The sequence below is a fragment of the Triturus cristatus genome, chromosome 4_2 (assembly GCF_964204655.1).
Source record: "Triturus cristatus chromosome 4_2, aTriCri1.1, whole genome shotgun sequence".
In the NCBI taxonomy this organism is placed as follows: Eukaryota; Metazoa; Chordata; class Amphibia; order Caudata; family Salamandridae; genus Triturus; species Triturus cristatus.
The window spans coordinates 137,302,785-137,316,552 of NC_140586.1; the positions used below are offsets into that span (position 1 = coordinate 137,302,785).

General features: G+C 47.4%; 1 protein-coding gene across 7 annotated transcripts in view; it reads left to right on the top strand.

Annotated features, from left to right (window-relative positions):
* AGAP2 (ArfGAP with GTPase domain, ankyrin repeat and PH domain 2) overlaps positions 1-13,768 on the top strand; it is an 897,926-nt gene that overhangs the window by 745,909 nt on the left and 138,249 nt on the right. For 5 of the 7 annotated variants that reach the window (XM_085600818.1, XM_085600812.1, XM_085600813.1 and 2 more), the window contains exon 12: positions 2,906-3,049. The exons of the other annotated variants lie outside the window; for them this stretch is intronic. In XM_085600818.1, the coding sequence (XP_085456944.1) occupies positions 2,906-3,049 (144 nt within the window). The remainder of the gene's footprint in view (positions 1-2,905; positions 3,050-13,768) is intronic. 7 annotated transcript variants of the gene reach the window in all.

Sequence of the window (13,768 nt, forward strand, 5' to 3'; positions counted from 1 at the left end):
TTCAGTAGGTGGGCTGGACAACAGGACCCTTGATGATACAATCCGAACAGCTTTTGAGGCTGAGGGTGGCCAAAAAGAGGACCCAGCAGCATGCATTCTAGCTTTGCCGTGTGTGGCTGTTGGCTGGGGGCCTACTGAGTGCCATGGAGCCCGAGCTGCAGAGAGCAGGGGCTTGAATCTGAGGCATGTCGGGCTTATGCCCCTGGCAGTGGCCATGGTGACTGCGACATAGAGGAGTTGATCTACAGGCAGCATCACAATCAACGCAAGAAAAAAGTGGAGCCCACCACAAACAACTAGAAGCAGCGGTGCCTAGGGACTCAGCCATCAAATGTTCAGCAACCGGGGGGTAGTGCCTCCCTACTTTCATCTCATGACCCAGGGAGTGACATGAGAGAAGGTGTGGTTCAAGGCTGCTGAGGAGTCTTGTGGTTCGTTCTCCCACCAGGTTACATGACCTGGATAGATTCTTTGACCTAGTGTGAAAAACATGAGGAGAACCAAAGCAGCTGTTCTCTCTTCCTCCATGAGCCCATGATGAGGCTGGCTGCTGGGCATAAAAGGTGAGGGGGGCAGCGATGGATAGTTGCCAGCAGCCCAGGGCCTGGACTATCTTTCAGTGTCTGGAGAGTGTTTGTGGGTGAGACCAGAAGTATGCCTCTTGTGTACCTATAGCCCACTTTGACTGAGATTGAAGGGTCTCTCCTGTTCGACCTCACTCCTCTGGCTTCAGAATGCTTGTGACTTTTGGAGCCATCAAAACCCCTTCTAGGTGGTGAGAGCTGATTGCTGTGATAGAAACAGTGGTCACCCACTAGATCACTTGATGGGGGAGCTGAGACTGCTGGCAACAAATGAGTGGACTGAAGCCGTCTTTACCCAAAAAATATTGTTTCCAGGAACATTGATGAATAGTATCTGACTGGAACGTGTAGCCACAATTTTAGACCAGCCTTTCCTACTGCATGCACATGGGAGCCTGCCATGGCCACCTCCAAACAAAAGGCACCCAAGACTCTGTCCATTAAAGATATGATGCAATAGCAGAAGGAAGAGAGATCAGACAGAATTTAAAACCTCCTCGATGGCCAACTGATGAAGTCAGTGATGGACGCCTCAGCGACCTAAGCCCTTGCCACTTAGGATGATATCCTACTCCTCATTAAGAAATGTAAAGTGGAAATGAATGCCCTCCATCAAGACTTTGCGAAATCCATATCAGACTTAGACTGGAACGTACAACACAGACAGATGAGACTAGATCAAGTGGAGACTATTGGCATCTGCCAAATCCTCACATCAAATGTCCTTGGTGACATCTTGGGGCTGGTATTCATAAGAGTCCACTGGCCCCTTCCAATCATCCCCAAGTGCTAGCCCATAGGAATTTGGCACGGCTCCGGCCTGAAAGGAATGCCTCCTGTTGGTGCCGGAGTCAGACAATGCCCATCCGGCTCCGTGTTGGAGTCAGGGATAAGAATGAGGACAGCGCCACCGGCACTGAGGATCTCAGCAATGGGGTCGGCACTGGATATTTGGTCCAACCGGTGATGGTCCAGATTAGTCCATTGATCCAAGGGGCCCGAATGGTGCCAGGGGCAAGCTCGCTGGCGGAAGACCAGTAGGGGCCCTTCCCGGAGCCACGGGCCTGAGGGTGTGCCAGTAGGGACGGGCCACCCAAATACAGGTGCATTGCCTCATAAAACTGACGGAGTTGGGTGGGGGTCGCTCTGACTCCAGGAAATTCGGGGAGGCATGGAGACGGAGAGAGAGAGAAAGAGAGAGAGTGTGGGTGTGTAATGTGACATGTGGAGCAGATCCTAGCTTTTTATATCATACCATTACTGTAATACATATAGTACACCATTCATAATAAGAAAATCGCACCTGCAATTACTAAAAATGTTAAGCAATGTTAAGTAAAAAGGCAAGAGGGTTTGAAGATTTCAGACATGACATGGGACAGCTTAAGGTACCTGGATGTCTGTACCGATTGAACTATGCCGCAGCGTGGTTCTGAGTTAGTGAAGCAGGTACATCCCTGTACGAGTTTGACAATAGAATATAAATCACATCCTAGCTTCTATTGCTAACCAACAAATAGATAAATATAAATGGACAAGTTTATCATATATTTCCATAACCACAATTTACAAAATACAGAAGCAAGGTATTCCGTACTGTTTTGAAATGTATCGAATGTAAGTCTTGAAATCACTCCATTTCATATAATTTCTCACTTCCTGCTTACAAAGACATTGTTTACATTCAGAGAAGAGGACATAAACAATGTACAGACGAAGTGCCTGACAGAACATGGTCGGATTGTCAAACATCTGAGAAGATTGACCTTTGTAGAAGACCCTGAAAATGTTTATACTTAGATCGCTACTTAAGGTCTTTTATCTGGGGTCAGTGTAATCACAGAAGTGCTAATTTCAGGAGAAGAGGCACCTTGGAGGTGCACTTACTGTAGTGTTCACTATCATCAGGTGACTACGTCATTCTTAGTGAACATTACCCAAAGCCTTTGTCTGTCCTGCAGCTACTATGCTGCTTTGAGATGGGTGCAGTGAATGGTGAATTGAGTAGAACTAGGGAGAACATGAGAAGAAGTCTTTGTTGTGTCGGGGATGTTTGTCCTTAGTCGGGTTTCTTTGACATACTAAGCCATATACCAGATTTTCTTTCGCCTAAACTGGTGGAAGAAAAGGCTTGATAAGAAGGATGACGAATTTGTAGTGTTGGGATTCTGGAAAGATATCTCTAAGTGCACAGACCCGGAACTGTAAGACTAAAACCGGAAAAAAACTATTTTGAAGAGGCATTCCTTTCATTTGAGTTAGCACATTCTTTCTTGCCTTTGAATCACGGTGCTGAATGTCTGGTTTGTGTCCCATGGTAGAAACCAGCCCTGCTGCAGAGGCTGCCCCCAGCCCATCCAGCACTAAAGAGCCAATTCCTTCCCCTATGGTGGAGAGAAAGAAGCATCGCCGGAAGAAGAGCATGACCACTTCAAAAACTGAGGCGGCAGCGGGACAGGCCGAAGGTAAGACTGGCAGTCCTGAAATGCCAAGCATTGGGGCTTAGCATACCCTGCGGGTGTGTAAGTTGCTAGGAAATATCCTACAAGATATATATGTACTATCAAACAGACATAAACAGGAGAGGGAGCAGGCTGACACCTGGACTTAAACAGCCAAAAAACTAAAGTTTCTCATATTTGCAAGAGTCTCATATTTGCACTCGCTAGTGCCTCACATTCATATGTAGAAAAAAGCCCAATTATAAAATGTTTATAAAATAATACCCCCCTCCCAACATCTAGTTTGATGAACCACAGAGGGTGACCAGACCCTGGCGGCTTGTCCATCGGTCGTCCAGCGGAGGGGCAGAGGTCCCTACTTTTGCTACCTTGGTAGAAGGTTGTACTGCTCTTTAGAGACCCATGCCTGCCTGACGTGGATCTCTATACAATAAAAGAGACTTCCGTGGCCCCCTTCACAGTACTACAGTTTATTTTGTTTTTAGGGAAAACAAACTTCCATTGTGGGAGATGTTGTCCATAAACACAAAATACAATGGGCATGACACACTAGGACTTTTATCCCTGCTCAAGGGGGCCTGTTTTAATTTCCCCTGCCACGGTCTGGGCAGCGTGGTCATAGACAGATGCAATTAATGATGCTGGTTCGAGGCATGTGGGCTGCTGAATTCATATCTGTGCATAGATCGCCGCCTAGTGTTGGGTCCGGATGATTGCACATTGTTGTCCTGGAAGAGTCTTCGAAGTATCACGAGATAGGTGGCTCCTCCCCTGGACTACAGTGCGCATGGGCATCCCCTCCAACATTAGATTGTTTTTTTCCACCATTGGGTTCGGATGTCCTAATCTTAGCTCTTTGAGTATTTAGGCCTTTACATTCGTCGGTATTGTTTTCGTTCGGCGCCAAGCATATTTGTTGAGGCCATTCTCGAGTAGATCAACGATGGAACCAAAGACATCGAATAGCCCCTTTAAGCGTTGCCCTCTTTGCAACGCTAAGTATGCTCGCTTCGACGTGCACTCGGTGTGCAACAAGTGCCTATCTCCAAACCACGACGAAGCCACCTGTATGGCATGTTCCAGGTTTCGATTGAAGAAGACCCTTCGCATTCGTCGAGCAGCTCGGCTCGAGGCGCAGAAAGCAACGCCGAACCCGGACAACATCTTCGGGACAGAAGATGAGGAGGTCGTGGACCTTGAAGTTCGGGGGGAGCTCTCGGATACGGCTTCGGAGCAAGAATCCGACTATGATGCCGAAGACGAGCGTATAGTAGACGAACAGGAAGATGGTGTCGTCGAAGAGGTAGGAGACGACGAGGAGGCCCTTGGGGCCGAAGAGGATGGCTCAGAAGATGAGCTAGGCCCACATGTCGGTACAGGGCCCAGAGAGGCACTCGATAAGGCTCAGGTCGAGGGATCGCCACAAGGCCTTACCCAAGATCATTCCTCTCGTTCTACAGCCCCGCATAAAGGCTATGAACTACCCTAAAGAGCCCTCGGTATCGAAAGCGCCATCATTCGATCAAACGAAATCGAAACTGAAGGCACAGGCACCTACCTCGAAACCGAAAGTGAAAGAGTCTCTCATCGGCAACAAGGCCTCGAAGCCCTCGGAGCCGAACAAACAAAAGAAGGCCGTCGACGCACAGAGACTTCATGGGGACGTCGAGCCGAAGGCGGCGCCACCAACCAAGGTCAAGGTTGACGACCCGAAGAAGTCGGCGCCGAGGATCGTCGACACAAAAATACAGAGCGCCTCGCGACGGCCAACCCATCCCGGTCCTCGTGTCGAGAACACGGCGTCTGGTTCGGGGTTAGATACCACGTCCAAAAGGGTATCGACGGAACGTGTCGACTCAACAACACCGTCTCCCTTCCTAAAGAAGAAGGTGTCGGAGTCGTTACTCCGCATCCACGACACGGCTTCCATGCTCGGCGCCAAAGCACCCCCGCAGCCGAAGACGGTCAGCACAGTTCACATCGCGTCGACGCACATAAAATTCGGACTACCACCGGCGGTACGACCGAAGATGTTCGACGCAAAGAAGGGTCTCGAGCCGCAAAAAGGGGTCGACCCGAAGAAACCTGTTGAAGCACCAACAGGAATGCCAATGGGACAGAGAGCTGTCGAAGTACCTCAGGGAGATGAGGAGCCGAGGCAGTTTATCGATGCGGAGACTGGTAGGCTGTCAATATATAAAAGAAAGATACTGCCAGAGAAATCAATGGAGACATACAAAATTCCATTGAAGAAGAAGAGGACCACGTCACCAGTTCTAGTAGAACATGTTCAATATGATGACCAGGAGCCTCAGTCATTCTCACCCACACAATTTGATGTGGATGCAGGGGATGCTGGTGATTTTGAGGACACTTATCCTGTGGACACTGACCCTGAAGATCAAAACCAACCTTGGATGGACGATATTGGTACAGGGGACCCACATACTGCTCCAGACACACAGGCATATGTGGTAAAATCATCTCCTACTGAGGATACTGCTGCTTTCAATGCCTTAATTGAGAGAGCAGCTAAAAATCATGATGTACAGCTCCACACTGATCCTATTGAGGATGATTTTCTGATGGATACCTTCTCTACCTCAGAAAGATCTTTTAAGACTCTGCCCATGCTGAAGGGGGTCCTAAAACCGGCTAATGACATTTTTAAGGGTACCACAAGGGCGAGAGTACTAAACCCTAGGATTGACAAAAAATATAGGCCAGCTCCTGTGGACCCTACCTACATAAGAGGCCAGTTGCCTTTGGACTCGTTGGTGGTGTCCAATGCTCGGAAGAGAGCCAATTCACAGACAACAGGTGATGCTCCTCCCCCTGACAAGGAGTCTAAGGTCTTGGAAACTTTGGGAAAAAGAGTTGCTGCACAGGCAGCTAACATCTGGAGAATTGCCAACACTCAGGCACTTCTGGCTCGATACGACAGGGCGCATTATGATACCCTAGAGACACTGCTACAGCACCTCCCAGATCAGTTTAAGGAAGGAGCAGAGTCGCTTATTACAGAAGGGAAGCTCATAAGCAACGCTTCCATTAAGTGCGCTCTTGACGTAGCGGACACTGCAGCTAGGGCTATTAACACCAGCGTCATGTTAAGAAGGCATGCTTGGTTGAGAATCTCAGGATTCAAACCAGAGATACAGACAACGATACTCAATCAACCTGTCAACCCTGACTCCCTTTTTGGCCCCGAAGTTGACACCACCCTAGAAAAGATCAAAAAAGATACAGAGACTGCAAAGTCTATGGGGGCTCTGCAATCACAGCAGTTTAGGAGTGGGTCCTTTCGTCGCTTTAGCAACAGAGGACCATCTAGAGGCCAGAACTCCCAACAGTCGCATTACACTAAACAAGGTACACAGACCACCTATAATAAGAATAACAGAGGTGGATACCGTGGAAACAACGTCAAGGGCAGAGGCCGAGGAAACAACAGCTCCAGGTCCTCCGCAACCAACAAACAGTGACGCCTTGTCACTGCCCCCCGACCACGTAACACCTGTCGGGGGGAGACTCCAGGAGTTCCTGCCGGTCTGGAAGTCCATCACTACAGACAGGTGGGTGAGAGACATTGTCCAGTACGGTTATTATCTGGAGCTCACATCCACTCCACCAAACATACCACCAAGACACCGTCCTATGTCCGCAGAGCACTTGCACTTATTCCACCAGGAAGTTCTCAGTATGCTTCAAAAAGGAGCCATAGAACTCGTGCCAGCAGAAGAACAGGGATCAGGAGTGTACTCACTGTATTTTCTGATCCCCAAAAAGGACGGGTCTCTCAGACCCATATTGGCCTTACGACCTCTAAACCGTTACATTCTGTCAGAGCATTTTCACATGCTCACCTTGCAACAGGTGCTGCCGTTGCTCAAACAGGGAGACTTTCTCGCGACACTAGATCTCAAAGATGCGTATTTCCATATACCCATACACCCCTCACACCGAAAATATCTCAGGTTCACTGTTCTCAACCAACATTACCAGTTCTAAGTCCTCCCTTTCGGAGTAACAACGGCACCCAGAGTGTTCACCAAGTGCCTGGCAACAGTGGCGGCGCACTTAAGGAGACAGCACATACATGTCTATCCTTATCTGGACGACTGGCTTATCCAGGGAAGGTCGGCCCAGCAGTGTGCCAACCACGTAACCCACACCATTCACCTTCTTCGCAGCCTTGGCTTCTCCCTGAATTATCCAAAGTCCCACCTTCAACCCACCCACGTACAGCAGTACCTAGGCGTGACCATAGACACTCTGGCAGCCAAGGCACAGCCCAATTCAGTAAGGATCAACAGCATGCAGTTGCTCATAACAAAGTTCAAACCTCAACACTCACTACCGGCACGAGTGTTTATGCAGTTGATAGGCATGATGGCCTCCTGCATCTTCATAGTCCCGCACGCAAGGTTACATATGCGCCCGCTTCAGGAGTGCTTGGCACGTCAGTGGAATCAGGCTCACGGACACTTGAAGGACCTAGTGTTGGTGAGCGGTCGGGCATACAACTCTCTGCATTGGTGGAATCCACAAAACCTTTGCAAGGGCTGACCGTACCGAGAGCCTGTCCCACAAATCATACTGACGGCGGACGCGTCTCTCCAGGGATGGGGAGCTCATATACTCAATTACACAGTGCAGGGACTATGGACGACACAACAAAGGAGGATGCACATCAACCTTCTGGAACTCATGGCAATCTTCCTTGCAATGAAGGCATTCAAAGTACACTTGTGCAACAAAGTCGTGTTGATCCGGACGGACAACATGACTGCCATGTACTACATACAAAAGCAGGGAGGGACACACTCCCCACAGTTGTCTCATCTGGCTCAGAGCATGTGAAAGTGGGCCATTCAGAGGAACATCTTCCTCATGGCGGAACACCTCCCGGGCAAGGACAACCAGATGGCGGATCTGCTCAGCAGACACAGCCACCAAATACACGAGTGGGAGATACATCCATCAGTACTCCAACCATACTTCCAACGGTGGGGTCATCCAGAGATAGACCTATTCGCCACAAGGGAAAACGCAAAATGCCAAAACTTTGCCGCCAGGTTCCCACATCCACAGTCGCAGGGCAATGCAATATGGATGAACTGGTCAGGCAGATTTGCGTACGCTTTTCCCCCGGCACCATTAATACCGCTGGTGGCACGCAAACTGAGGCAACACTCAATGACGCTCATCCTGGTTGCTCCAACGTGGGCACGCCAACCATGGTACACCACGTTTCTGGAACTCTCCGTGGTACCGCATCAACGACTGCTGCTAACACCCACGCTTTTAACGCAGAGCCATGGCGAGATTCAGCACCCAGATCCGCAACAGCTGAACCTGGCGATCTGGCTCCTGAGATCTTAGAATTTGGCTACCTAAACTTGCCTCCAGAATGTATGAATATCATCAAGGAGGCACGGAGACACACTACCAGAGCCTGCTATGCGGCTAAGTGAAAAAGATTTGTCATTTATTGTAAAAATAATGACATCAATCCACTGGATGCATCAACGCAAAACATTATCTGTTATCTATTACACTTATACCGATGCAATCTAGCATACAATTCCATCCGTATACATTTAACCGCACTGGCAGCTTACCTTCAGAACAGGCAGCACCTCTCACTGTTCAAAGTGCCTGCCATCAGAGCTTTCTTGGAGGGACTCAAACGTGTGATTCCTCCAAGACACCCTCCTTCACCAGTCTGGAACCTAAATGTGGTCCTCACCAGACTGATGGGACCACCTTTTGAACCTCTACACTCTTGTGAGATTCAATTTCTAACATGGAAAGTAGCTTTCCTAGTTGCCATTACTTCTCTAAGAAAAGTTAGTGAACTTCAGGCACTAACCATTCAAGAGCCATTTTTACAGGTTCATGCTAACAGGGTCGTACTACGCACCAACCCTACTTTCATGCCCAAGGTAATTTCGCAGTTCCATATGAACCAATCCATAGAACTGCCAGTGTTTTATCCTAATCCTGAGAATGTAGCAGAGAGAATGCTCCACACACTTGATATCAAAAGAGCTCTCCTGTACTATATTGACAGAACACAAAATTTCAGGAAAACAAAACAACTGTTTGTTGCCTTTTCTCCACAGTACAAGGGCAACCCCATTTCCAAAGCAGGAATAGCTCGGTGGATCGTTAAGTGTATAAAGATTTGCTATGAAAAAGCTAAGCGCACACTAACAATTCCTCCAAGAGCCCACTCCACACGGAAGTTAGGGGCCTCCATGGCTTCCCTGGGAAATATTCCTTTAGAGGAGATATGTAGAGCAGCCACATGGTCCACTATACATACATTTACCAAGCACTACTGTGTAGATGTACACTCAAGACAGCAGGCAGCTGTAGGACAGGCTGTTCTCAAAACTCTTTTTCAGACTGCTGCAGCTGGCATGGGAAGCCGCCGCTAAATGGAGGGACTGCTACATAATCTATGCACAGATATGAATTCAGCAGCCCACATGCCTCGAACCGAATATGCTACTTACCAGTATGCATCTGTTCTTGGCATGAGGGGCTGCTGACATTCATATCGCCCACCCTCCTCCCCGGCACCTGTATCAGCTGTAGCATTCAGTAATTACTAGTTAGCATGGTCATCGTTCACTGTATTACACTCCATCTATGCCACAATGGCGAAAAACAATCTAAGGATGGAGGGGATGCCCATGCGCACTATAGTCCAGGGGAGGAGCCACCTATCTCGTGATACTTCGAAGACTCTTCCAGGACAACAATGTGCAATCATCCGGACCCAACACTAGGTGGCGATCTATGCACAGATATGAATGTCAGCAGCCCTACATGCCAAGAACAGATGCATATTGGTAAGTAGCATATTCGACCTTACCCATGGTAGGGTGGAGTGGCCGTCACTGACCTGGTGGCTTTTTAGCAGAAGGGCAGAGGTTTACATTGGCATGGGTCAGAAAGGGTTATGCCACTGTAAATACAGTGAGTCCCCTGAATCTATAGACACTGCTTGTTTGGTGATGGAAGCACTAACGATTTACAATATGGATTCTGCTATGCCAAACTCTGGATGAAGCCCTGTTATGATTGTGAAAAGTGACTGTTGGATAAAAACAAGGCTCAAATTCACAGACTGACATCTCAGACAAATATAGGGCCTTAGTCACAATACAGTGGCAGGTTCTTCGTCACAAATGTGACAGATATCCCATCTGCCTAATTACTAGTGTATTAGGATATAATGCACTAGTAATAAGGCGGACGGGATATTGATAACGTTTGTGAAGGAGTGCCCACCGACACACCCAAATCCGGCCCATAGTAAGGTAAAGTAGTAATTTTCACACCCGAGCAGTTTTTGTGGTACTACTCAACGCGGTAGAAATTATTCATTAGCTGCTAAGTTGTTCAGACATTTAAAGGACGTCCATAAGAAATACAGGATGACTATTAAATAATCCCCTCCTGTTCGCTTCTTCTACAAAAATAAATGTCGCTCCTCCAAAAACAAAAATGAGTTATACAAGGAGAAAACAAGTTGAGCCCAATAACACATGTTATTTATGGCAGTTCTACTAATAAACACATATTCACACAGCTGTTACCACAGTTTGAATTCAAGTTTATTGCCACAGAACAGGAAAACAATTTTTGCAGCCTCACAGATCGCATCAAAAAAATTGCTTCTCTGCGTATTCACTCATTTTTTTAACCTGACCCAGAGAGACAACAATAAAGCATAACTTCTATCTTGCAGTCAGTTTTAATCATGCCCTTTATATATCTCTCTTAGTATCCCAGCCCTTTCTTCACTCTCCCACTATCATCTCACAACTGACTCCCTAGGGTTATCTCGTAACATTGCAAAACATCTGAAGAGCTGCTCCCAATGAATGTGGGAGTTGTATCCCACGCAGTGGCTCACTGTTGCGGTGTGAGGAGAAATCCTATGATGAAACAGGCCACCTTTGGTGGGTGAGGGTTTTCATCCTATTAAAGGAATACTTAATGACATCTTAGGTTTCAAGTAATCTCTTTTTTCTTAGACCCCAGGATTGTTTTGCGTTTAGTGTCGATGGTTAGGGAGTGAATTCCCGCTGGTCTTAAAATCTTCCTGGGCCCCCCTTTGTGTGTTTTTGAGATTTTTACACAGGAAAAAAACATACCATAGCATTGGGGAGAGGATGTGGTCTGACGGCTAGACTGCCGACTTTGGAACTGGAAAACAGGGTTCGAGCCTCGGGGTCGCGTCCACATCCTGTGATTCTGGGCAAATCACTTTATCTCCCCCTGCCTGCCAAAAAAAAATGAATGTGTGTGTAATGTAACCGGTGCTCATGTAAAGCGCTCCAATACCTTCGAGTTGAGTTCGCGCTATATAAATCTGAATTAAAAAATATAGAATAAATAAATGTGTATGTGCACAGTATAATATGCTATTTATTACCATTTTTTGAGGGAGAAAGGGGTATTATGACTCACTCGAGGCTTCACTTTCCATGAGTCACAACCCCGTCCCACACTCAACAATATTAATGAATACCATATAACACTCTCTGTATCTCCATATATATTCTCTCTCTGTATACACACCTGCACACGCGCGTGCGCGCACACACACACACAAAACTGTCACCTGTGCGCAGTGGGGGATTGGTAAAGGCTCTGGCTAAAGGACGGTGTGCATCAGTGAAGGGAATCATTTCAAATAAGTTTAATGTAGTATATTGTCAAAAACAAACACTAATCCGCTGATACAGTTAAAGTGGTGTAGTTCTGATTAAAGACTGGTTTTAACACAACAACCTATGCTTTAAAAAAAACTCTGAATTCACCTAAACACAGTTAAAGTACATTAATAGTTATGAATCAAAATGAAAAACCACTGAACAGTGACAGTGACACAGAGGGGGCCCGCCCTCCCTGGCCCACCACCTACCACTTCTGATGAGTGAGCCCCCTTGGAGCTCGGGAATAAATGGCAGTGGGGGTGACGTATCACATAATTGTAATATGCACTCTCTAAGGCAGAAAAGTGTTTTTCTCATGTCAATTTGGTTACCTGTGGCACTAAACTGGCATTTGACTCTGGCACTGTAGTAAGAGATGTGTGAATGTGCGTTTATTACTACAGTTGTTCTAAATAACTTGTTATATATATATTCACTAAATAAACAGTTCAGTCAACACTAACCTGAAAAAATTGCATGGCTTTCACTTGCCATGTACCCATTCCTATATAAGAGCAATCTCTAGCCATGCATACCAGGTGTGACCCCCAACCCCTGTGGGCAGAGAATCCCTGCTGCACATGTATTGGGCTATACGGAGAAAGTGATGGAATGGCTGGAGGGCTTTTTGACCCCCCCTTAACTTTGCTCCCTATCTGATCTCCATGAAGCCTGATGTTCCTGCACTGGGCTTAATTTGCTTTCAAGCCAAATTTCATGCAGATTCCTCACACAGCACCAAAGTGATTTGTGAAAATAAAATTCTATTGCCCTCTGTTTATCTTTGCCATACTTTAAAAAGATCTGGTCGAAACTTGACATACGAACAGAAGCTAATCCAGCTACATTACCGCCACATTTCATTTGCATTCATCAAATGGTGCCAAATTTATTAGCAAACAAAATACTTCTTTGCCCCAACCCTGTAAAGGAGCCAACCTTGATGGGCCTGCATGAAATTGAGAACAACACCTAAATATGCCAAATATCTTCCAAATTTTGTGCAATTTATCAAACAGTGCCAAAAAATGTTTTAAACGCCTCAGGCTTATAACTTCCGTCACTTCCCAAACTCGAGGCTGAAAAATGCGTTTGGAGAAAAATTGTGTGTGGAACGCTTATAACTGTAGTTCACAGTGCATTAAATATGAAATACCTGCTCTGGGTGTATCTTGCTAAGTACCTGCCACATCTCATGTAGATTCATCAAACAGTGCAAATGTTATTAGAAAATGCCATTTTACTGCTATCCGTTTATTTTGTCCCCCACCTTGATGGATTATCACAAAACACGACATACTAATATAAAACGAAATCTTCCAAACTTTTACCAAATTTAATGCATAGTCTTCGTGCAGTGGCAAAGTTATTAGCAAAACTTTTGCCCCCGCCGCCCAGCCGCACGCCCCTCCCCCTACTTAATGGTGGCCGCTGCCGGGGAGCGCGAGCAGGACCTCCAACCCTGGTCCGAGGCCCGCTCTTCTCCCCAGCAGCTCCGCTGTGCTCTGCCGCGCTGCGGACCGTGAGACCCCCCTGGTTGAGTTCGAGCCTGCACTGGGCCGGTAACTGCCTCTGCTCCTTAATTGCTAATTGCCTCTGTATTGCTACCCCCTTTCTGTCTTGTTGCCCTTTGTGTATATTGTGCCTTAGTTTGGGCCTCAGTTCTGTTTTTACCGTCGCTGCCCACATTGGTGACCTTACTTGTGCCCAGACATTGTTTTTCCCTGCATGTCTTTTTCCCACCGTTCCCCCCTGCTCCCGCCTCCCAGCCGCATGCCCCTCCCCCTACTTAATGGCAGCCGCTGCGCCATCCGCGGCCTGACCGTGGCCAGCGCCAGGAACCCTAGACCTCCGAGACCTCGCCGATACGATCACGCCACCCTCCTCGCACTCAACCCCGGAAGACACACCGACTGCCAAAGTTCCATACCCAACAACACCCACGGACAGTTCTCCTGCAGACACTGCCGACGATCCTTCACCA